Here is a 26,844-nt window from a genome sequence, read left to right on the forward strand (position 1 = left end):
CCAAGTTCACCTGGGCCATTTAGGAAGTCTGCCACCAACCCAGCTCAGTGCTTTTTCTTATGAACTTATAAGGCAGGTCTTCTCAAACTGAATTGCATCAGGTTTACCTGGAGCGTGTTTGCTTAGCCCGACCCCTATGATTCCCAACTAAGTAGATCTGGGAGGGAACCAAAAATGTTCATTTCTAATATTTCCAGTAAGTTTCCACGTGATATGAATGCTGCTGGTCTGTGACCACACTTGGAGATCCACTGATAAAAAGGATGGGACCAAATAGTCAAACACTGCCTCAGACATAGTCTAGGATCCTCCATACACTTCAGGCAACCACAAAGTGTTTGTCAGCTTTTTTGTTGTTGTTGTTAATTGTAAACAAATGGGGTACAACTTGTTTCTCTGTACATGAAGTAGCGGCATACCATTTGTGTAATCATACATTTAATAGGGTAATGGTGTTTGATTCATTCTGTATTTTTTCCTTCCCCCCACCCCTCCCACCTCTCTTTTCCCTCTATACAGTCCCTCCTTCCTCCATTCTTGCCTACCTCTCACCCCCCCATTATGTATGGTCATCCACTTATCAGCGAGATCATTCATCCTTTGGTTTTTTGAGATTGGCTTATCTCACTTAGCATGATATTCTCCAATTTCATCCATTTGCCTGAAAATGCCATAACTTTATTATTCTTTATGGCTGAGTAATATTCCATTGTATATATATATCTCACAGTTTCTTTATCCATTCATCCATTGAGGGACATCTAGTTTGGTTCCACAATCTGGCTACTGTGAATTGAGCAGCTATGAACATCGATGTGGCTGCATCATTGTAGTATGCTGATTTTAAGTCCTTTGGGTATAGGCCAAGGAGTGGGATAGCTGGGTCAAATGGTGGTTCCATTCCAAGTTTTCTAAGGAATCTCCACACTGCTTTCCAGAGTGGCTGCACTAATTTGCAACCCCACCAGCAATGTATGAGTGTACCTTTTTCCCCACATCCTTGCCAATACCCATTGTTGCTTGTATTCTTGATATTTGCCATTCTAGTTGGGGTGAGATGGAATCTTAGGGTAGTTTTTATTTGCATTTCTCTTATTACTAGGGATGTTGAACATTTTTTCATATATCTGTTGTTTGCTTGTAGATCTTCTTCTGTGAAGTGTCTGTTCATTTCCTTAGCCCATTTGTTGATTGGGTTATTTGTATTCTTGGTGTAGAGTTTTTTGAGTTCTTCATCTATTCTAGAAATTAGTGCTCTATCTGAAGTATGAGTGGCAAAGATTTTCTCCTACTCTGTAGGCTCTTTCTTTGCATTGCTGATCGTATCCTTTGCTAAGAGAAAGCTTTTTATTTGAATCTCTCCCAGTTATTGATTCTTGCTTTTATTTCTTGTGCTATGGGAGTCCTGTTAAGGAAGTCTGATCCTAAGCCAACAAGTTGAAGATTTGGACCTACTTTTTCTTCCATGAGATGCAAGGTCTCTGGTCTGATTGCAAGGTCCTTGATCCATTTTGAGTTGATTTTTGTGCAGGATGAGAGATAGGGGTTTAGTTTCATTCTGCTGCATATAGATTTCCAGTTTCCCCAGCACCATTTGTTGAAGAGGCTATCTTTTCTCCATTGCATGCTTTTGGCACCTTTGTCTAGTATGAGAAAACTGTATTTATTTGGATTTGTGTCCATGTCCTCTATTCTGTACCATTGATCTACCTGTCTATTTTGGTGCCAATACTATACCATTTTTATTACTATTGCTTTGTAGTACAGTTGAAGTTCTGGTATTGCGATACCCCCTGCTTCACTATTCCTGCTAAGGATTGCTTTAGCTATTCTGGGTTTCTTATTCTTCCAGATGAATTTCATGATTGCTTGCTCTATTTCTGTGAGGTACGTCATTGGGATTTTAATTGGAATTGCACTGAATCTGTATAGCACTTTTGGTAGTATGGACATTTTGACAATATTAATTCTGCCTATCCAAGAACATGGGAGATCTTTCCATCTTCTAAGGTTTTCTTTAATTTCTTTCTTTAGTGTTCTGTAGTTCTCATTGTAGAGGTCTTTCACCTCTTTTGTTAGATTGATTCCCAAGTATTTATTTTGCCTTGGAGCCAGGGACAAGAACACCCTCCCAGGGCACACCAGTGGTGCTTCCTCCAACCAGGCTCCACCTACAAAGACAGTTTCCACCACCTGCTGTGACTTCATACCTCAGTGGATGGGCGGGTTAACAGGTTAGCACCCTCCTGATCCAGTCACTTCCCAGAGCCCCACCTCTGAACAGCACTGCATTATGGACCAAGTCACCTGAGTCTTTGGGGGACACTCCAGATCCAAGCCATAACACAAAAAATGAAAAAGAAATTATCCATTTTGCCTGGGCAAAAGTAATCTATAGAAACAGAAAGTCTAAGAATGATTATTTTGGAGGATGGACCCTAGAATTGGAGGACAGAAGAGACTTCTGGGAAACTTACATTTATTATTTCTTAAGTGGTGGTTACATGAATTCAGGCTTTACACCTACAATTTGTGCATTTTTCTGTGTGTTATATATTTAAAAGTTAATGGTAACGATAAATGCTGTCAAAACCTGGAAGACGTGGGCCTCTACATCGCAAGACTGTAACTGTGTCTAAGTCTGCTTTCTAATAGGGCCATGCTGGCAACTCTACAGACAACCTGTTCTTTCTCTTTTGCTGGCACCATGGTGTATGTGTGTGTGATACCTGGAGAATAGCTATGTCATTTCTTTGCAATGAAGCTCAGGACTTCATAAGAAAATCTTATACATAAAATATTGGCATGTTTTAAGTTCCTGGAATAATTAATATTGATAGAAGAATCTGAAAAGCATGTTGATTTCTCTTTCATTCTTGTCAAGTATCCTGGATTGTATTCTGCTATGCAACTTTACTGAAGTGTAATAATTTTAGAAGGAAAGAAAATTCCACCAAGAATTATTGTCCATTTCTTTGAAAAGTATCTGAGAAGGAAGAGGGTTTTTTCCATTTCATAGGTGAAGACCAATGCCATCTACAGATTCCCCATTTGATCACTTAAAACTTACAGTCTCACTGAAGAGACTTGTTTTGCAAATTTCTTACCAAGAATGTTAATTGCTAAAACGCCCCTAGAGACATCCCACTTTCCAAATCATTCCTTTTTCTACAATTTAAGTTTATAACTTAAAAGATTTACTCTCAAAGGTTCATTTCAAATGTTAATGAAGGCAGATTTCTTGGGACTACTAACTTTCAGCTGATGTGCAAAATTTATTTTGCAAATCAGGATCTAAGGAGGGCACTATTGGGCATAATTGTTGAGGCTTATACTGGACTCCAGACCAAGTTGGAAGACAGTGGTTGGACATTGTCCAGTTTAAAACAGAGCCATTATAATGCAGAATTTGAATTCATAGGCTTTTTTTTTTTTGTCAAATGATTTTTTTCTTTTACAGACTGCATTTTGATTCATTGTACACAAATGAGGTACATCATTTCATTTCTATGGTTGTACACGATGTAGATTCATACCATTTGTGTAATCATACATGTACATAGGGTAATGATGTCTGTCTCATTCCACCATTTTTCATACCCACCTCCCTCTCATTTCTCTCTATGTAATCTAAAGTTCCTTTTGAGCCTACCTTACAAGAGTCAGCACCCCAGCATCGCTAACTATGTGACTTTGAGCAACTTTGAGTAAATTCCTTCTTTCTCTCTCTTTCCAACTTCAATTTTTTTTTCTTGTTAAATAGGGTTAACACTATCAGACATACGACCATTAGGAACATTAGACAGAATAACATAAAGAGATTTAAAACTTTACCTAACACATAGTAAATTATCAGGGAATCCTAGCATATTATTAAGGAATGAAAGGAAATAAACAAGTAGAAAATTTGAATCAGTTTTGAATTTCCTAAGCCTCATATCTTTCTTATACAAACATGAATGAATAGATGATACTTATTTCTGGTATATATGAAGGAATAAATAAGATGTTTTTTCCTCCCTGTGATAAAAAGTATCTTTCTCAAAATTATAGAGATAGGGAGCAGTTGAGTGACTGCCAGGATTTGGGATGGTGATGAGGAGGGGGCATGTGACTATAGGAGTAGCTGGAGGAGGATCCTTGTGGTGATGGAAGTGTGTTAAGCCTTGACATTGTGCTTACCAAATGCACACATGCTAAGATGGCACAGAACTGTACACTCTTGTTGTAACAATGCCAGTTTCCAGTTTTGATTTTGAACCATAATATGTAAAATATAACCCAGGGGAAACTGGGTGCAGGGAACCTGGTACCTCTCCATACTATTTGTGCAAGTCTGTGTTAATCTAGAATTACTTCAGATTAAGAATTTTATAAGTATCCGTCTAGAATTTCCTCCTTTTACCACAATTATAGTATGTAGCTATCTCACTCTGTATCTTAGGTGACCCAGTTTGAGTTCTGGCATAAGCTTTGGTGTTGGGTTTAAAATATAATAATCTTACCCACTGTTACCCCTTCCTGGGATAATTAACTCCTTCACTACAGGAGTCTAAGGATTAAGTGGTAGTTAAATGTACCACGGACAAGGTTCCTAAAGATTACAATGTTTGATAATTTTTTCTTCTGAAATATTCTCCATTGATTAACACTGGGCAGTAGGATTGAACATGTGGCTAGATATTTTGTTCTCCTTCCTGCCAGTAGCAGCTGTGATATATCTTACTAAATCCTCTGTGGATTGAATGAGTATCAGCTCACGGTTTAGAAGTCTTGATATGATACTTCTAGTAAGCTGGTTAAGAAGAAGGATTAAGGATAACAGACACCCTCAATTCAGGTTGATTTGGTGGTTGCAAGGACATTTCCTGTACATACCCCAGTGCCTGGGCAATCAGTACACATTTGTGGATGAACAGGATGAGTGAATGAATGAATAGTGGGACGATGAAGGCAAATCATGAGAAACGGACAGTCTAAAAGGTCTAAAAGAGAAAAGAATCAGCTCATCTTTCTGAGGCACGGTCTGCCAGGGACCTTTCTAATCCTTCTCTCTCTTCTTCTTTAGGCAGTTTGAAATCCACTCTCCAGATGCAAAGCACACTGTGATACTAAGGAGCAAGGATTCAGCCACGGCCCAGGCCTGGTTTAGTGCCATTCATTCCAATGTTAGTGACCTGGTGAGCCGAGTGATTGCCGAGGTCAGAGAGCAGCTGGGGAAAACAGGCATTGCTGGGAGCCGAGAGATCAGGCACCTTGGCTGGCTTGCAGAAAAGGTAAGAAAAATGGCGCCCTCCATGGTCTTCCTGGCTCCCCGTGCTTGTAACCACCTGTCTCATTCCATAGTCTGATTATTTCATTTGCAGTCTATTTAGATTTCTTTATTCCAACAGACTGCATGCCTAATGCACTATATAGAGAATTTATCTTTATCAACATTGATTCCCCAACATACAAATACGTGGCAGGTGTCATGTGGTCACTCATTGTTGAATGGATGAATGAGTGAGTTGATGAAGAGTTTGATTTTTATGGTGATGTGAAGGGCAGAGAAAGTAATTCAAACTCATAAAAGAACTGTTACCTTGGAATGCAAAGTCAATATTGTTGCTACCGACGTTTTATGTGGACTTTGATGAGCGTACTTATTAATGACACAGGGTCCACAGGGATGACTGAATTACACATTTATAAATAATTGCAATGATAGTAAAAGCAAGAATTTCTTAAGCAACTACTATGGGCTGAGTCATATATTACCTTGTATTTTATTTGTATTTTTAAACCAAACAGTTCTAAACGTGGTCTTTGATGAGCGCCTACTCTGTGTCAGGCACATGCTAGGCATGAGTGAGAAGAGGTGTATTTAAAACTAATGAAGAGATTGTCTTTGTCTCAGAGAGGACAGCTGTATCCTGGACAGCTGTGAAAAAGACCTTTGCATCACGTTGTTGTTGTTACTCCTATTTCTTTTCCCAAGGTATATGATGTGTTGGTGATAGAAAAACTCTCTTCGTGCCATTTCTTGGGAGTTACTTCTGCTCTTCATTTCAAAGGATTGAACCTTTGCCATTGTCCTCACACCTGATTGCTGTCCCTTGAATTTGACCTTGAGTGCTCAAGAACACTAGGCTTTTGGTGACTCACATTCTAATAGGCCGTAAATGGGAATAATGATTGTCGCAATAACAGCTTTCCTACCAGTGAACCCTGTCATCTGAGAAGGCCCCGTCAAGTGGCACTTGAAAATAATACTTGAACACGACATTGGCATTCGGCTGCTTTCCACCATTGTTCTTTGTTTGCACCAGTTCATGCATGGGTCAGCACCTCAGAGTTCAAACTCGAGTGGGTCTTTTGTTTTGGCATTGTCCCATCTCTTACCAGTTTTAGAGAACTAAAGAGATGACACAGGGAGTGGAAGCATCAGAATCCTAAAAACAGCCCCCAGCCAGCCTTTCATGGATGCAGTGTCAGGGCCCTGGCTGCAAAGGACACCATAAATCTGAGTGATTGACACATTTTTAAAAGCAATAGTCTTGAATACTCTCCACTTTCACTGTCTCCAAATACACGTTTTTATTGGGAAAAGGTCTTTTAGTTAGGAATCTTGCAGTTGAAAGTGACGAAAAGTTCAACTCAACTTAAGCAAAAGGGAGATAAACATACAGACTCTGGTAAGTTCTGGCATGCTGGGATCCAAGGGTTCCAATGATACTGTTGGGCACACCTCCCTCTCTGTGTTCCCTTGTCTGCTTCATCGGTCTATTCTCTGTCAAGCCCTCCCTCCTTAGCCTGAGAGCTCCAGGTTTGTTTCTCCTTACACCTTGCTATCTCGGTGAGTGTAGGCCTTGGTGCTCCAATCGTCCCAACACAGGTCCTGAATTTAAATCTAATTGATTTTACTGGATTATATGTGGAGCTCCAGTCGGTACTGAGAATGGCTTCACCTAAGTCCTGGGCACTGACTCTTAAGGAGGGGTGGTTCCCAAATGGAAAAATAGGAAACCTTGCAAGGAAAAGAGTGACCAGGTACCAGAGCGGTAGGGGCAGCAGGCTTTCACGACAGAAGGACAAGGGAGAAACTGATTGTACTGCAGAGTGTTTTCACTTGGTCAAGGTCCTGAGTGGACTTAAGTGGTCCTATGAATGGAGGTGTGGCCACATCTTCAGGGTACTGGCAGGAGATAGATGGGAAACTTAGATGACTAGAAAGGATTTAATGTGGGGATGGTTTATACAACATAAGCAAGGTAAAGGAAATGATGGGAGGTGGAGAACAACAGTGAGAAGAGAAGCAACCAAGAGAAGTAAGGAGAAGGGCAGTTATTTGAAACTCATGAGTCTTGCACCTGTCCAAAAGGGTCTCACACTCCCAGCTGTGGCCCCTGAGAGAGAATCCCACACCCTGCCAGCCCCCGACCACTGCTCTCCTGGTGGTGCTTCCTGATGGCTGAGGCTAATGGGAAGCTGGAGGTCAGGGAACCCCAGTGATGTGCTCTGTTAAGGTGACTGAAACTCCCAGGGCACCAATCAGGGAGAAGAGGGCCAAGCCTGGATCTGCAGGGGCCCAGGGAGGCCCACACATTCTCCTACAGCTTCCCAGTAGCTGAGATGGTCTCCACTCTTGCCTCATCTCTTCAAACACAAACTGTATTTAAGATGGCTACCATTTGGATAGTTGAAAGACCCTAACGTGTCATTGTTAGTGATGTTGATAATTTTTCCAAAGTTTTTCATTTTTTCACTTAACAACCATACAAAGTCTTTCACTTATCCCAGATAATTGTAGACCCCAGTATTAGACATTCCCATGGAGCGGTAATAAAGACATATAAAAAGTTCTTCCTGTTTTTGAAATATTATTGTCCAACGATGCAATTTCAGATCATTATCACAGATGTCACCTGAAGTATATTACCTAGCTTATCTTAACAGCAGAGCTGACTTATCAGGGACCATTATAGAAGCAAGAATATCCTTTATTGCCTTCATCTTTAAACTTCTCAGAGGATTATCATAGATCAAATCCAAGGGAACAAATCCAATCTGGAAATTTCTTGAATAAATATTTAATATTGCATCCCGGTGTGGAGAAATATGAATGGTTTTTAACCAAATGTTAAAATGAATGGCAAATCCTTAATACTGTGCTTTCACATATTATCACAAATATCAGCAAATTTGCTTGGTATTTGTAAAGATATAAAATGTGATCCTATATATATTCAGCTATAATTTACCTTAAATTGATGTCCTTTGTCTTCTCCTCAACTGTTAAGCTTTGATTTTGTAGAGGAAGAACAGTAGCTCTGTGACAAGATTGTGCAGATTATACTTAATTTCAAGTCTTTGGAAGTGGGGTTTACATGAACTAAAATAATATGAAACAGCAATATCAACTTCCTTTTTAAAATTGTGTTCACTGAGAATTTTGAAGTCTCCTTGACACTACACCAGAAGAAAAGTTGATATTAGCATTTTTCTTGTCTGCAAGGTAGTCTGAGACATGATGAGGGTCCCAGGGACTCAGGAGAGTTTGCTGCACTGCCAGGCAGAAGGATAATGAGAGAAGAGTGGAGTCCATGTTAGTACAACCCAGAGGGAGGACAGAGGGCTGGTCTGCAGGGGGCAGGGGTCATCCTGGGGAAGGTAGTGAGCGCACCTGGCTTCCTGAGTTATAGAAGATCTTTAAAGCTGAACAGAATGGTTTAAATTTGACTTGGTGGGTAGGAGGGAGCCTTCATACACAAAATCAGAGAGGAGGGGACTTAAAGGTGGTATATAACTCAACCTTTTCTTCTTCCACATGAGGACTCTGGGCCCCAGAGAATGGAAGATGTTTTATCTATAGTCACATTCAAAACTGGGATGCAGAAATCTTGAGAGAGCAGGACAAGGCTGTGATCTAATTTTTTTTTAAATTCAATTTCTTAAAGAATCCCCTACAATTCATCCACTACAGTTACTTGATCTTTCCTTGGACTCCAGGAGACATCCTCTAGTCTCTGAGGTGACAAGATCAGTGCAGGCCTGGAACTGGGGCCATTTCCCTTGTTTCTTGACCTCTGGGTCCTCTGAGCCACACTAGTGAGTCAGGTACTGCTTTTATCTGGAAGCACTGTTGCCCCTAGGTGGACCAAGCACTTCAATGAAAAGTCTTTCTCACCTCCTATTGGCTTCAATACTGATTCCTACCCCAAACTGTAAAATGCTTCAGGCCTCAAACATTTTTCAACTATTTTTTTTCATCTTTTCAGTTATCTATGCATCAAGTTTTCAATGGTCCAGTTTCAGAAAGGAAACAACAAGCTAGGTTGGAACTATCTGATTACATAGAAAAAGAATAATTATCAGGGCCGTGGAGGAATCACGGGGTTCTTTCATGCTCTGTTCATCATCCATTGCCTTTGCTTTACTTCACATGGTTTCTCCATTTGCACCAATTTCTTTTCAGATTAAAAATGCAAAAACACAGCACAGCAAAACAAAATTCAGTCAGGAGCTCTGAGATTCAAGTTCATTTCCCGACCTTATTCATTCCCATTTCAGATTCTTTCAAATGGAACTTTTCTATAGCCGTGCTTCCCTGTGGTGTTAGTGAAGGAAAAAAATGTTGGTAATTCACATTTATTATGTGCTAAGTCTTTTTCAGACAATGAGCTTTAATAATCCCAATCCTATGAGGTCATTGTGGGGAATCTGACAGATGTTCCTAAGATCACTCCTATAGCACATGGCAGAGCTAGAATTTCACCTTCTCCTTCCAACTCCAAAACCCCACACCTTCCACTAAGCTGAGCTAATAAAGGGCCTGGGAAACATCTGTCCATGTGAGTAAGACTTCCCAGAGTCCCCTCTCATAACAGATCAAAAGCAAAGTTTCGTAACTGTGAGACATATAAAGGTAATTCAAATTCTTCCTTTACGATTGTAAAACCTGGGAAGGGGAACACTACTAAAATCTCCTATTTGCTCTCATCCACATCCATCCCCTATCTTCAACTCCTTTCCTTCCTGACACAAAAATAAGAAAATCAGGGAGAGATGTTCTTCTCTGTTCTTCCTTTTCATTCTTTTTTATTTGTTCTTTTTATGTATACATGACAGTAGAGTGTATTTTAACATATTATACACACGTGGAATATAACTTATTCTAATTAGGATCCCGTTCTTGCAGTTGTACACAATGTGGAGCCACACCAGTCGTGTATTCATATACGAACAAAGCAAAGTTATCTCTGATTCTTTCTACTGTCTTTCCTATTCCCATCCACCCACCTCCCTTCATTCCCCTTTGTCTAATCCAATGAACTCATATTCTCCCCACTCTTACTGTGTGTCAGCATCCACATATCAGAGAAAACATTTGACCTTTGGTTTTTTTGGGTTTGGCTTATTTCACTTAGCATGACAGTCTCCAGTTCTATCCAATTACCAGCAAATGCTATAATTTCATTCTTCTTTATGGTCGAGTAATACTCCATTGTGTATGTATACCACATTTTATTTATCCATTCATCAGTTGAAGGGCATCTAGGTTGGTTTGATAGCTTAGCTATTGTGAATTGAGCTGCTGTAAACGTTGATGTGATTATGTCACTGTAGTATGATAATTTTAAGTCTTTTGAGTATATACTGAAGAGTGGGATAACTGAGTCAAATGGGTGGTTCCATTCCAAATTTTCTGAGGAAACTCCATGTCAATCAGACATCTCTGCTTAGGACCCTCCTCAAATTTTCTTCACAATAATCCTTTTCCTTTCTTCTTTTCTTTCTAGTTTTCTATGCTAGATATTCTAAGAACAGGTCTTACAGAGACTGAAAACATCTTAATGTTAAGGAAGACAATCTGTACACACACACACACACACACACACTACTGGCCTTGCTTTGCACATTTCCTACCCATGAATGAATTTTAGTTGTCATGATTTATTAAATATAAATAAACTCATAAGTACAAACTGTGCCACTGGCTCCTCACTCAACAAATCACTATGCAGTTAGCAGGTGTGATTATGACCAGTGACCAAGCACATCCCTTCTTTCAAAGTCAGTCCACACAGAGACAGCAAAGTGTATAGTTGTGTTTCCTCCTTGTTCCCAATACGAAATATGACATGTTATAAAAATGGATAGTAGAAAGTTGTTCAACAAAGATTGCAGTAAAGGAATGGAAAGTGATAATGCTAGAAGTGAAATTTGAACCAAAAACTAACATAATTATGGAAGAGAGTTGGCAGCACGAATGTTGATGCTGTTATATAGTCGGAACTCAGTGAAAGTGAACCTACAACCATAGGTGAAGAGAGTAGCTGTAAACAGAGGATGCAGTGACTCCAGAGGAAGTGATGCAGGTGATGACTTCTCACTGAAGGAACGCTCGGAGATATTTCACATCATTGAAAGTGCAAATGATGCCTGGTTGCTAGCTGATCCAAATTCAGAAAGGATATGACAGTCTGCCAACGTGCCAACGTATAGAACAGATGCTTTCCTGTCTCATGAATTGTATGAGGCAAAGAAAGCAACAAGCTCTGTTCAAAATACTGATGATACATTTTTATCAGGAAATAAAGCATTTTTCCCAATATTTCTAATGTTTATAGATTTCTAAGTAAACATTAATTTTACTAAATTTTCATTTCTCTACATATGTATAAGTGTAAATCAGTTTTGTAACTTTTTTTTTTCTTTTTTTTTTGCGGTGCTGGGGATCGAACCCAGGGCCTTGTGCTTGCAAGGCAAGCACTCTACCGACTGAGCTATCTCCCCAGCCCAAAGTTTTGTAATATTTTGATTAAAAAATATAAAGGGCATGCAACAACCCTAACTTTTCCAACTGATAATGATAAAGATCATTTAGTGTGGTTTTAGCTTTCACAGTCATTTTTACAGTCTAGTACTGCTGTGCAAAAGCAAGACTGCTTCTCTCTCTCTCTCTCTCTCTCTCTCTCTCTCCCAGGGATTGAACTCAGGGGTGCTTAACCACTCAGCTCCAGCCCCAGCACATTCTCACTAGGTTGTTGAGGACCTCACTAAGCTGCTGAGGCTGGTTTTGAACTTGTGATGCTCCTGCCCCAACCTCCTGAGTTGTTGGAATTACAAATGTGTACCATTGCACCCAGCAAAACCACCTATCTTGATCTCACTGGTTCCCTCTGTGTATCTCTCTATCAGATATTCATCATCTTTCTATCCATTTAATCTATCTTATCTATTCATTCATTTATCCGTCATTATTTATTTCTATTTGTCTATGTAAACATATAGCTCTATATATGTGTATATGAGTGTATATGTATATGTATGTCCACATGTTCTGTTTTCTCACATACTTTGTACTACTATTAGTTTTCAGTTCTAATGATAGTGATTTTTTTGATCCACACCCCAAATATAAACAAGTAATTTTATTTGCTAGCTGTATTACCCAACTATATTAAAAGAATCTCAAGTGTGAATGTAAAATAGGTCTGACCTAAGTAAAGCAGGCTGGTGGTAATCAAGATCCTGACAGTGTAATTAATGGAATGATATTTCTGGAGTCTCTAAATATATCAGCCCCACCATCTGCCTGAAAATCACCTAAGTTGGAATTTCCCACCACTTCTTCCAGGGAGAAAATAGTCTCTGACCTGAGGGAACTCCCATCTGATAAGAGATAGAAATAGAACTATTCAGGCTACCCCTGGCTTGCATCATCCCTAAATCAAGACTGTTGGTTATGCTAGAAAACACAGACTGTTAATGCAATTAAGTGCTAATAGGCTTGTTGTGTTGCTTTAAAAAGCAGTCATCAAGTTCCTGAATGAATCACCTCTGAGATGGAACCAGACTGAGCAAAACCTGGCAACAGCTTGGGTATCTTCATGTTAGTCTTTTGCTATAAATGTTTAAATTAAATGTGCCAGTATGGATTTGATTCAAACTGCCCCCATCTTTCCATTCTCTGAAATAAAACATCAGAGAACTCAGATGGAGATGGGTGGTTGGCAGAGGCAGCCGCCATGGAAGGATGAGACTGTGCTCCCTTTGTTTGAGCCGCGCAACTCACAACACGAGCTGCTCCCACCAAGGTGGAGACGTCAGAGCTGCCCGTTCGAGAGCAGTGGGAGCAGGTCCTTCTCACTCCTGGTGGACTGCTTCACACAACTGCACGTGGGCTTGCTTCCATCTCTTTAGAGCAGGCAGTAGAACTCCAGGTAGCCATAGATATCTCCCCAAGACGGATGGTATGGCTGGTATATTTTGCTAACCTTTGTGTTACTTTATTATAGTACATTACAGATGGTCCTTGCTCCATAAAATAGAAAAATATGATTATTCTGGTTCCTTTGTATTCGCTCTATTGGTGAGAGAAGTATTTTCCATCCTAACCAGGGCGAGATGGTTGAATACGCAATACCCCACCCTGGACGGATGAGATTGGTAGCATGTCCTCACAGCCTGGGGAAGGTGGACCTCATGGGCCATGATTTGCATGTTGCCACACAGCAGAGTGAAACAGTAGAAGTGTGGGAAGCAGGCTTTGTAGGAACAAGAAGGGGAGGTGCCCTTCTTTTCCCACAGAAGGACGCAGCTGGTTTGTTTGAGTGCTCTTTCAGATTGTTATGGAAGGCAACTGTCTTAGGTTGAGGACCAGGTGCAGTCCTTAACCTGGCCTGGCAGCTATGAGAACTAGCTGGATGACACAATTCCTACTGGGTGGGTCTCCTTTCAATGAGAGTAGAATTCCCCAAGAGTCCTTTGGGACCATCTGAGGCTCAAAGATGTCAAGGCCACTTTAGGCTTCCAGTGACCATTAGACCTTACCTCCGTCCATGTCTTCAGCCTGAGATGGAGGTTGTGAGGGAGTGATTTGCTGAGGGAGGCTTTTAGGTACAGCCTGTAAGGAAGTGAGTGAAGCAGGAAAGACAAGGAGGAGGCTAAATAAAGATGTGGTACCAGCTGAAATACAGCTGAGGCCTCACCCACCTGGAGCTCTAGAGTGTGCTTGGCCACAGAGCTCTCCCATCTGAAGCCAAAGGAGCCAGGATGCTGTCTGCCCATTGACTGTGGACTACCTGGAGGTAGAGAGAGGCCACTCCTATCATGCAAGGGTAATTCTCTTGAAAAGAGTGAAGCCATGAATAGTCAATATTCATGTGTGATTTGGGTCCAGTGTCCTAATAAAGAACATTTTGGTGCAGGACCAATATTAACTACTCTAACCACTGGTGTGTTCCCATGAGGGAGGAAACTTCAGCAGATGTACCTCAGGTCTTTAGGTGGGAAAGAGGTGAACATGGTGAGCAGTCTGGGACATGTTGAAGCTTATAAGCACCACCAAGAAGTGTAGCTTTTCTTAAAATTCTAATAGCTCACTTGGCATTTCCTTGCTCTTCCTCTCTCACAGGATGGAATAATTATCTTTTGATGCTTTGAAATTCCCAAACGACACTTTCAGAGTCCCTTTGCAACCTTACATTTTTGGTTTTTTGGGCTTTTTATTACTCCTAATGGGACTGGGCTGCAATATTTCCCAAGCAATGCAATTTAGCACAGTTGGCATTTTCACGTTTTGTAGGCTGAATTGGCTTTCCCGGTTTATCAAGTAAGTAAATTTGACATTTTTATATTGATTTTATTTACCATTAGGGATTACATACAGGTGTAATTGGCGTTCTAGAATCTGACCTAACAATATCCATAACTGCCTATAACCTGCATCAAGACGAAGGTGAGGAAATTTATGGAAGTCAAACAGGACTCTCATAATTACCCCACTCATTTCTCTGTCCTGATAATTCAGAGAGGGGCCCTAAAACATTCCCTGGTCTGCTTTTGACCTGCAGGTTTCCACCCTGCAAAGAAAAAAGATGGTTTATTTAGGTCTGTAACTCTGGTGCCTCGAGAGTGTCTGAGACCTCACCAACCCATGTCTTTGAAATGAATGGGGCAGTGGACTAGTGGTACTGACCAGGACATCAATCCCTGTTACCAGTAGACACTGTGACACATTATCTCTGAGAATAAAGTAGAATTTGCCACATGTCTTCTACATGGCTTTTCTGGGGATTGGTGGAATGGGGGAGAAGGAACTCAAGCACCTGGCTCTCATTTCTCATGTGTTCTAAACAGTCATTATTTCACAGGAAAATTCTTAGATCATGAACTCTCTGTAATTTAGGGATTTCCTCACTTGAAAATGTCAAGTTTCTCAAAAAAGTTTTTTTGTGTGAGATGCAGGTGTGTTTGAATTGCTGTCCTTTACTTTCCATGAATTTATCATCCTTTTTAATGTAATACTAGATTGAAAGTCAGAATATGAGAGCTCTTCACTCAGCTTGCCAGTGGCTTTGTTACCCCCAGGAAATACGGCTCAGATACACGTTTACTTATTCTATGGGCTCTAAGAACTATGAATTCTTACAGAGCTCTAGAGCTGAAATAGGAGATAGAGCAAAAATGATAGAGTATGAATTGGCAATTGTATGGTACTTGGCCATAGTTATGCAGCCAGTTTGCAATAGATGTGAGGGAAAAACTCACCTCTGTCTGACTTTCACGGCCCAGGGCATATTTGACTCTTCCTGAGTGCACCTCACCATACACGTAAAGCATTAGCAGAACTATTTCGAATTACGTGAATGCTGATTCTGCCATTGCTCTTTTGCCACTGGAGCATCTGGAACTTTGATGAGGACAGAGGTAGGGACAGAGATGAGGAAAACCTCCTGGAGAGGAAAAGTTCCAAAGTGGAAGAGATCTCTGGAAAAATGAGAGAGAACAGAAAAGCAAAACCTTGAGGAGCATCAGGAGGAGGAGTTGGCTTCTAGTAATAATTCATTAGCCAATGCCTGTTTTCTCCTAAGTATAATTAGCACTTTCCTCCTGTTCAAATAGGCTTCTAGAAAAGCCCTGGCAATGTGTATTGTCATGCTTGTTTGTCAAACTAATCCATCATGGCTCCTAAAACATGCAACTGTGTTGGTCATCTAAACTCTGAGCTCCTACCCTCCACTTCCCCATTCCTCACTTCTTCTCTTATTCCCTGCTTCACATACAAGCCGACTAATTCTTGTGGGAAATACAGTCTGCGTCTTCTTAGTTGTCGATTTCCTAGACTCTTTACTCCATCCTCTTTTCCCTAGTTAGCTGTCAACCTGTAATACTGCTTTATAGATCATTGGTAACCCCACTAGGGGGTGTGGACAGAAAATGCAAATTAACTCAATTGGATTTTTGTCAGAGGCACTGGAAATACATATGCTAGGGACTTCCTCAGTGAAGATGCAGTTGGAGGACATGCCTGGGTGTTTCACAGAATCTTGAGGTGAACATTCATTCACTTGGTGTGCCCAGTCTCCCAACACACACTAAGGTACCCTGAGGTCAAAAGTGTCAGTACACAAAACACAAAACTATCCCTGGTGTAGGTAGAGAAGAAGGGTGCTTGTGGGTGTGTGCTAAAGTCTGCTGCACAATTTAATTGACTGCATCTTAACTGCTGAATTCAGGCAACAAGCATTTTGACTAAGGTGGATTTGGGTACATGGAAATAAGGTTGGAGTCTAATAAGTCCAATAAGAACTTGTAGGATGAATACAGAAAAAGTGAAGAAATATGATGGAGGTTGAAATAACAGCATAATATAAGGGAAGAAGAGTGGTTAGACAAGGACCTACTTAGATTTTAATCCCCACTTTGTTGCTTACAAATCCCCACTTTAATCCCCACTTTGTTTCTTACAGTTTGTTAGGAAACTGTAAGAAAGTTTCCTAGTATTTGTAATCCTGAGTTTTTGGTCTGAAGGAAGGAAGGAAGGAAGGAAGGAAGGAAGGAAGGAAGGGAGGGAGGAAAGAAAGAGAGAGAGAAAGAAAAGAAAGAGAAAGAAAGAAAGAAAGGAAGGAAGGAAGAAAAGAAGGAGGGAGGGAGGGAGGGAGGGAAGGAAGGAAGGAAAAGAAAGAAGAGAGAAAGAGAGAGAGAAAGAAAGAGAAAGAAAGAAAGAAAGAAAGAAAGAAAGAAAGAAAGAAAGAAAGAAAGAAAGAAAGAAAGATTAACACCTACCTTAAAAGAGAACTGATATGTCTTAAATGAGGTATTTTCTGTGCAGCATCTGGCACAGGACTGGGCACAGAGCATCATACATTTAATGCAGCAGGTGAGACAATCAGCCCTCTAGTTTGCACATCTTATTGGAAAGGTGGTCCTTACTTCTGAGGAATGTTTTTTGGAATGGAACTTGTGTGGCAGCCTTTAGAAATCTCCAGCTTGTGAAAGCTCCTAAACACCTCTACAAATCTTCCTCTAGTAAGTACAGTGAAAAGTATTTTCACTGGTCCTTTCGCTAAACTATTGACGTGTCACAGGGCTCAGACTTACCAACTCAATATTCTCATCTTTAATTTATCTCCAACTTCAATTTCCTGGCACAGAACTGTCACTTTCCTAGAGTTATCATCATCGGTATTGTTGTTTGGGCTTTTTAGGCCATTTTCCTGGAAGAAACCAAGCTTCCCAGCGTGGAGTGTGCTTTTAATGACTTTCCACAAGGGCAGCACAGCAAAGCTATGCTGACGTGCCCCACGGAGCACCCGGCTGCTTCTTCAATCCTGGGGTCAGCGCATACTTTCAGAACCAGCCCTCAGCAAAATTACAAATGACAGTGGGTCATCAGCATTCAGGGTCACACAAAATAAAAACTGTAGTAAATGAGTCAATAAAGGCCAAAGATCTTCTATAAGTGCTGGTGTAAAAACTGAATTTAATGAGGAATCCAAATGTATACCCAACAATAAAACTGCTGAAATAAAACCAGTGTGAACTGGGATTTCCAGGAAAAGGTTGAAGGGGAACATCAGGCCTGAACTTGTCTTCAAAAACAGGGAAGATTTGAAAGCTTTGAATGGGTCTTATGTGACCCACCGCTTAATCTCACAGAAAAAAAATCCTTGAATAAAGAGTGTGTTACTTGAAAACAACAACAACAAAAGTGTTATTTGATGTATATAAGAGAGGTCATAAGTCAAAGTATGTAGACCGATCCCACTTTCCCAGGACATGGAATGTGAAATTCATATGTATATGGATATAATTTAAACCAAGACCCTTTTAACAATCTTATAGAAATAATTCCATATTTAATTAACTGTAAATTATAAAAAAAACCTTTCTAAATTGTACATAAACTTGGTTAAATAAGACAATTATTAATAAATGCATAAAAATGAGTTTTTAACAAAGGCATAAAATAATATCTTCAAAATTCCTGTCTGTCTCTTCACTAAAAGAGGTCAGAAGTTGAAGGAAGTATCTGTGGGAAGCTTAGGGTTTTTGATGACTTTTGTGGAAACTAACCCATGCAGGTATATTTTGTTGCTTTCTCCTCTTTCTACTTAAGACTTCTGGGTTATTTTCCAGATTTTTATTGGTGCTTTGTAGTTGTACATAATGGTGGGATTTGTTGCATGTGTGTACATGCACACACTATAACAATAACTTGGCCAATATCATTCCCAAGCACTTCCCCTTTTCTTTTCCTCCTCCGTCCCCCTGTTCCCTTTCTTCTACTCCTCCCATGATCTCCCTTCAATTTTTATGAGATCCCCTACTACCTTTCTTTTCCTTTTCCTCTTCGGCTTCCACATAACAGAGAAAACTATCAGAGTTTGACACATCTCCTTTAACATAATAGTCTCAAGTTCCATCCATTTCCCTACAAATGACGTAATTTTGGCTTTTTTATGGCTGAATAGAACTCCATTGTATATATATACAAAATTTTCTTAATCCATTCATCCATTTCATAGTTGGGCTGGTTCCATAGTTTGGTATTGTCAGTTGTGCTGCTATAAACATGGGCATGAATATATCATTAAACTTTTCCTGTAACAAACAAGGACCTTAAAAATAATTGATAGTAGTGGATTGGAAGCAGACAGTTTTCTGGAAATGTAGAAAAAACTTCTCCTGGCACAAGGGTTTTTATCATTTGATCTTTTGCCACATTGTTTTGCCTCTGCCCTAAGCTTCAAGTATATCATTTGAATAATTATTAGGTTGAAATGTAAACAGAGTCTAACAGGTGTTAAGGCCAAAATAGAACTGTCACAAGAATCTCGGGGTTTTTTTTAATTTATTTATCTATATCTTTTAGAGGTTGAACATCTTTTTGCTTATAAATGATACCATGATTTTTAAAATTGAAAATGTTTGGCTAGTTATTTGCTTAGCCATTTACTAAATGTTATTCAGCACCTGTAATTCATTCTTTTGGTAAATATCTATTGAGTACACGGAACAGGCAAGCAGTCATCAGTTCTGCGACCGAGATGGTAAACAACATGGACACTGCCGTGGCGTCTCCCTGCCAGTAGGGAAGGTGAATAACATGTAGGCAGTTCAGTGAAACCACCCGACAGGGAATGGGCACTATGTACTAAGGGAGGAGGAGACTGCTGTTAAGTAATTATTTATAATGGTCAAGGCAATAGATTGGAGATGCAGAGGGGTTCTCAAGGAACTCCCAGACAAGTGGAGAAGATGAACATGCAAACTAAGAATGTCAAATAGAGAATGGCGTGTGCTATCCTGTATTTCTGCATTAAATCTATGAGGACTCGAAGGAAAGAATCAGTTCCTTGACCTGGGAAACCAAGAAACGTCTTAAGCTGAATCTTAAAGATGAGGTAGAGAAAGACTCTCTGAGTTGTGGGACTAGCATGGGCAAAGGCAGAAGCCACAAGATGCATGGCCTCATTTAAGAATAGCCATTAATCTTGGGTGGCTGGGGCGCTGAATATATGCATTCAGGTGTTACTGCCTTTCTTAGCAACACCCTTAGGTAAATGTACCTTCATTCTTATGCTGCTCTGCTGCATTTTTAGAATTCTTCGGATTTGTCTTCAGAGACAATTCCTTAGCAAGGCATGAAAATCTACAACATGGGCATTCCCCCGTGGTCCATATATATTCTCTCTCTCTCTTTCACTTTTATTCTGCTCCACTCAGCTTAGCACCCTCCCCATCTACATAAAATAGCTCCCACTTCACTGAGCTAGGGACCTGAAAGTGAACAGGGAGGAGGTTGGGCATGCTACTGTGCCAACCAAGGCTGACCAACAGTTTGCTTCATTCAAAATGCATGAAGAAGCTGAATGCTGTAACTTCCTTTGCAAAAGGATTTAGTATCATTTTTGAGTGTTTACCACCAGAGCCAGGTGCTCTGTTCTATTTCACTACTAGTTCTTCTGAGCTGTACGTATTAATTCAGTCTTCACCAAGTATATATGAATTTGTGCACTCAGAATTCTCTTTCTTTTAAAAAGTTCGAACTGAAGCATATTGGTTTTTATGAAGTACAGTCTAGGGCCTTCTGTGTGGTGCCAAAGTAGATTTGGAAGCCAACACTCCAATATCTCATCCTACAAAAATGTTCTTCCTTGGTATCTCAGCTCGAAGAACTAAAGGAATTATAACCGCACAACTAAATATTTGCTTGGTGCTTTATGGAGTAATTTCATATTCATTGTTTCCTTTAACATCCCTAAGAGCTCCCTGATTCTACACCATTTACTACCAGAGCACTGTTCACTTGATGGAGTGAGCATGGGACTGTGTGCAAGGCTGGGGACCCAGTTTGGGAAGATGGGCTGTCGGGTCTACAGGAACCACATTCCCTGTCATGAAGAACACAAGTAAAGCATCGTCGCTCTTGTTGTGGGAGCCTCAAGGCGGTTACGGTGCAAAGAACTTATTGGAATTCTGCCAGGAAAAGGTGTGACTGTTGAGAATAAAAACTACTCTTTGAATTGTGCTGACAAGAAAACTGATCTCCACTGTTGGAATGATGAGTTTGACCTTTTATTTTTAAGTGACACATGAAAATGTGAGCCCTGCATACTCTGTCATTTTCAACGAGAAGTTGTATTGTTTGTTTGCTCATTTTGCTCTTTCAAACCAAGACTACAAAAATCAAGCTGATTTTAATCACTAGCATTGGGTCAGGTAATCATTTAGACAATCACCAAATGCTAAACCTCATTGTTCTACACTTAGACAAAAGGAAAATTTGACATTCCTACCCCAAATGTACTGTTAAATGACTACTTTGAATGATGGCAGTCCTAGAGATGTGTGGAAGTCTTTCTTACTTAATAAAATTTTTCCACTATTAGGGCTTGTTTTCCTCCAAAAAAACAGGTCATCGGGCCTCAGTTTTCTCACCCATAACATGAGGCACCAAATGATTAATTACAGGGGATGATTTGAGACCGCACTCTGAGAAGAACATTTAGTTTTTAAAGGACTATTTATGACTACATACAGTTAAGGAAAAGATTGGTAGGAAAGGAAGAAATGAAAAGGAAAGAAAGGAAGAAAATAAATTAGGAAGGGGAAACCCGCACTCTCAACATTTTACCTCCTTTAGATTGAAACCAGTTTGTGTTCTTCAGATGGTAAACATGACATTTGGGCCTAAACAGACGTGCTTTAAATCGTTCAGCCCAACCTTGAGGCTGCTCACTTGGATCCCTGATGAAGGGTATTTCATTCCCAGAAATATGATAATGCCATTTGGATGTCCAACTTTCTCTTATTTTGGTGATAAACCCAATAAATTCTTCACGTGAGCAGAAAGGCACTTCATAACAATAAAGCCCTGTGAGTCCTGCAAGGGGACTTTCCCTCCCCTCCGTTCTTAACAGGGCCCCATATTAGTTGACTTCCCCAGTGACTCCCTGGAGTAAGACGTGCTCTGTGTGTGCTCAGGAGCTGATGCCAAGCTGCTGACCTTTGCATCCCATGAGTCCTCAGTTGAGACTCTGACCTGAGCTCACACACATAGTTGGATCCATCATGCTGCTTCTTGGCTCTGCTACTAATGTGCAACTAATGAGTTGCATGGCGCACATTTTAACCCTGGCACTTGCAGTACTAAGGCCAGATGCACAGGGAGATGGCGATGAGGGGCAGACAGGGACAACAAGACGCCCAGTGCACAGGCATTTCACAGACGTGGGCAATTAGAAGAACTGTGTTGCAGAATGACCATCTCGTGGCTTTTGAGAAATAATAAGCAAGTAAGGGACAGAAAAAAGCATGCTCTTATATCTTCTCTTAAATAAAAAAACTCCTCCACATCAGAAATGTGCTTTATGAACTATGAAATACGGTGGAAAGTTGAAATGTTGGAAGAGTCAGGTAATGGCTTTTATTATCTAAAGGAAGCTGATAAGGCCTGCTGTTGAGTAACAGTAGATTTAAGACCTCCAGGCATGGCAATGTGGCACTGACCACAAAAACTTTGGTGACATTTCAAGGCAGTGCCGTGTTGTCTGTTTTTTTCAAGGGATGGCAGGCCAGAGCCAGGGCACAAAAGGGCATGCTACTCTGGCCTTTGCAACAATTTTTCAAAAGGCAGTTGTGTGAAAAATTTCTGCTGGCACATTCTGGGAGACATAATATGCCAGAGAAAGGAATGTGTCCGATTTGTTGCCGCACCCAGAGGGCCTGGCTCTCTTTCTGGCTCCTAGATTAGGGCAGGTTGGTTGAACTGTTTGAGGAGTTGAGAAATTTGGTCGTAAATCCAGTCATGCTACTGAGGACAGGGTATCTCTCTTAAATTTGTTCCAATTGCTGCATATTATAGGTGAGAAAACTGAGGCCCAGAAAGGATAAATGATTTTGCCCTCTATTTCACTATTTCTCCCGAGCACTTGGGGAACAAGGGTCCCACTGTGACACTGTAGATGAACGAGGAACACTGAACCCAAAAGGCACTGTCTCAGCCTCATTCTACTCCTTCAAGCTGTTCCTTCTTGCACAAACCACTGGCAGCCTCTCTGAGCTCCTGTAAATGGTGACAACCAACGACGCACGTGAGAGTACTGTGTAAACTGGAGAGCCCCATGTCCGTACAAGTTATTTTTATAAATTTATTTTCCAAGACACTGTTTTTCAAATTCTGTGACTACAGCTTAAAACAGGGTATGCCTGAGTAAAATAATGGAATCAGTGACCAAATTATTTTGCAAACAGCTGTATTTTGTTTTGGGGGAAACATTCGAAGGCTCTTAGATATCCTGATAGACAGATACACTTTTGAATTTAGAGATGTCTCTTCCCCCTGGTAGATACAGCCAGGAAGAACCTCATGTTCATATTTTGTATGAATGTCAACAAACATATTTACTTCACTGATTGAGCACCTAAGGCATGATTGTAGTGCACTATGCTATTGTAGTGCAGCAGCGATGTGGCATAGTTCTGGAATGTTCTACCGAATGCTGTCAGTATTGTCTGCTAAGGGAACGGGGCTAGTCAGAAATGCAGACCTTGATGCCCTACTTGAAACCTACTGAATCAGAATCACCCCAGAGGCAGGGACCAGAAATTCTACATTTTTAGTCAATTCCCAGGAGATGCTGATGCACAATGAAGTTTAATAACCTCCATTGTGTACTGTGGTGACAAAGGGCCTGGACTATGTGATTAACCCCCTGGTTTTGTGACTATGTGACCTGGGCAAGCTGCTACTTTAATATTTATAAGCTTTCGTTTTCTTATCTGTGAAAGGGGTATGACAACAGCTTTGCCAAGATTTCGCAAAGATTGAATGGTGTATGCAATTATCAGCATGTCTGATTTAAGAAGACTTCATTCACAGTAATAATCACTGTTATTTTTAGTCCAAAGACCATTGTGAAAGGTGGGAATATGAGCTAAACATGATCACTTCCCTCCAGTGCACATTGGCCAGTGCTGGAGTTACAGCAGATCAGTGAACTAGAGGCACCACAACAAACACCTCGGAACATACATGAATGAACTCAAGGGGTCTCAGTGATTCACCTTTGGAGTGACCCAAGGAAAACTCCACAGAGGACCATTGGCCTAACCTTGAAGTAGGTGTCTTCTAGATAAGAACCAACCCCACTGATACACAGGAAAAGGGGGGAAAATTCTCAAGAGTACTTCCAGGAAACTCAAAGAAAATTTGCCACACATCTGGTACTACCTTTTTAGTAGCTATGTATCTTGCCTTCTTATCACCTCAGGTCTCCCAGGTAATTATTCTTTCTCTGATTGAATTTTCTTCACAGACTGTTGTAGGAAATGTGGGGGGGAAACAACTCTACAAATAGTCTAATATAATTTAACATAATAGTTCTAGTTTCTTTATTAACCGATATTTTTCTGCAGTTTCTAAATGCTATTTGCCAATTTTTTAGTTTGCTTTTTCTCTCTCCTCTCTATTCTTTGGTGAAATTTTAACAAGCTGCCAGATGGCCAAAAGTGACCATGAACACAGCTCTAATTACAGGGGTAGTTCTAAGCTGGATAATAGCTAAGACTAATTTTATAAGCAGTCTGTTCAACATTCTCAAGAAAATTCAGCAAATTTAGGTTTAGTGCTTACTGTAGGATCAGCCCTGTCAGGGGCATGGATACACTAAAATGCAAAATGTGAGCTCTATCTGGAAGTATATATAAGCTAATGAATGGAGGAAACAATACATTGAAAAGTTTTCAAGATCAAATATAGTACCTAATGAAGAAGATGTCAGTGCAAAGCAAGCCATGATCCAATGGGATCCAATCACTGTATAAATCCTGTGATTAGATTAACTAGAGAAATATGACATCCAAAGTCTAAGAACATTGGTCCAACCTCATGGAGGATCCCAAAGGAAAAAATTGGGGTGGAAAATATGGATTTTGTAAATATCATCTGTGCATTTTCACCTGGAGCAGGAGGTCACTGGTGTGGCTCTCAGGTTTTCAGGTGTTTCCTGCAAAGCCTGGAAAACCTCAAGCATAACAGTGGCCAGCAGTGCCGGGACATCTGTGCACATTGACATGTAATATGTAATGATAAAGCGAGGCAGCTCTCATTTTCTCCCTCCCAGGCAGAAAGGGGAGAAGAATAAAAGGAGTGAGACCCTTTGATTTTTTAATTAGTTTTGGTGATTTTTTTTTAGTTGTTTTCTTTTTAAAACTTAATGTTGTCCCTAGTAAAAACTATTTTCCATTTATTTTTCCAGTGTGATTATTGATTTTTAAAGGTGGATCAGCAGGGCCCGGCAGCTGTCCCCAGAGATACTCCACTGGTGTGACAGGGCTCTCCAGCACCTTCAGGTGGCAGGTTGGGATGGAACTTCAAACCCTCCCAGTCCTTTGTGCTGGCTCAGGGTGTCCTGCTCCAGTCTCTGCTGCCTGGTGGCAGGACTCCTGCCGGATGGGGGTCATGTGATCACCCACATGAACAGGTGCTGCGAGTGAGCTCCAGCACCCAGCCACACCTGCTCTACCCCATTGTTTTCTTCCTTCATTTTCAGGAACACAGAACATTAACCACACAGGAGGGAAGCAGACATTTTTGTACAGAACTCTCCCAGTGTGGAAACTTTTGGTTTTTCTTTTTTTTTAACTTTTTTCTTGCCTACTACTGTCTTTATTATTTTTATTTTGTTTTTTTTTTTTTTTTTTTTTTACTTTTCTACTGATTTTGGACTAAGACTTGTAATCTTTTTCTGTTCTCTTTGAAGTTACCCTTTAATTTTTAATATGCATATGTGACTTAAACCAAATTAGCTTTAACCCATAACCTTCCCCCAAAGTACTTTAAGAAATGTTCACTAAACTCTTATCTTACATATTATTTTGTTTAAAGTCTTAAATACTATTTCATTTTACACTTCCAAAATTACTTTTTAAAATCCATTTTATGCAATAGATATTTGCACACAAAGGCATTGAACTCAGGGACACTTAACCACTGAGCTACATCCCCAGATCTTTTTTTGTATTTCATTTTGAGACAGGGTCTTGCTAAGTTGCTTAAGGCCTCGCTAAGAACTCCTGATCCTCCTGCCTCAGCTTCCCAAACCCCTTTGCTTTCTATATCCACTCCTCCTTAGAAATTTGTTTCCTTGTTCATAATGTACTTCCTTTGTTGATTTTTTTTGTTTTTGTTTGTCATGTTTGTTTTTAGAAAGTGTTCTTTATTTTTCCAGAATGTCTAATTCTGAGCTTGTTCATGATTTTCTTTTAATTCTAAACAGACTTCTAGTGCAATCTCTTTCCTTTTAGTGTATCATAGCAAGTGTACTAGGTAACTAGGGCTGTCATGATAAAGTACCACAGGTTGGGTGGCTTAAACAACAGAAATTTATTTTCCAGCAGTTCTGAAGGATAGAAATCTGAGGTCAAAGTGTCAGCAATGCAGGTCCCTTCTGAGGTCTTTCTCCTTGGCTGGCACAAAACTGGCTTCTCCCTGTCTTCACATTCTCTTATTCTTGGGGTGTCTGTCTCCTTTTCCTATAAGGACACGGGTCACATTGGAATAAGCCCAAGTTTATGATCTTATTTTAACTTAATTACCTCTTTAAAGAGGTCAGTCACATCTGAGATACCAAGCGTTCGAACTTCAACAGGTGAATTTTGTCAGGACATGATTCAGCCTATAATATAAACTTTTCCTTCTAATAAGATGGATCTGTTAACCTGTTCTCATGGAGAATTTTTACCTCAAGTGTTTTTGCAATTCCAGATCATGAGCTCATCTCCATTAGGGATTTAATCATGGGAATTCTATGTGCTTGGGTCAAAGGTGTGTCCTTACAGAGCAGCATTATCCTGAAGGATCTTCCGAGTGCTGGCTGAATTCCACTGGCACAGGCCAATGTTGATGATAATTACCCAGCTGGAACCATGTAGGCCGGTAAACATGTTAACCCCAGATCCTTGTGAAGCAGAAGCCTGTGGTTAAAAATTACCAAAGGAGATTATTATTATTATTATTATTATTATTATTATATTCAAATTACAAGGTACTGGAAAAAAATTCTGTCT

General features: G+C 40.3%; 1 protein-coding gene across 1 annotated transcript in view; it reads left to right on the forward strand.

The window, feature by feature from the left end:
• Sntb1 (syntrophin beta 1) overlaps window positions 1–26,844 on the forward strand; it is a 244,176-nt gene that overhangs the window by 144,150 nt on the left and 73,182 nt on the right. The window contains exon 3 of the mRNA XM_047557284.1: window positions 5,069–5,276. Within this exon, the coding sequence (XP_047413240.1) occupies window positions 5,069–5,276 (208 nt within the window). The remainder of the gene's footprint in view (window positions 1–5,068; window positions 5,277–26,844) is intronic.

Source organism: Sciurus carolinensis, chromosome 1, assembly GCF_902686445.1.
Source record: "Sciurus carolinensis chromosome 1, mSciCar1.2, whole genome shotgun sequence".
Classification (NCBI taxonomy): Eukaryota; Metazoa; Chordata; class Mammalia; order Rodentia; family Sciuridae; genus Sciurus; species Sciurus carolinensis.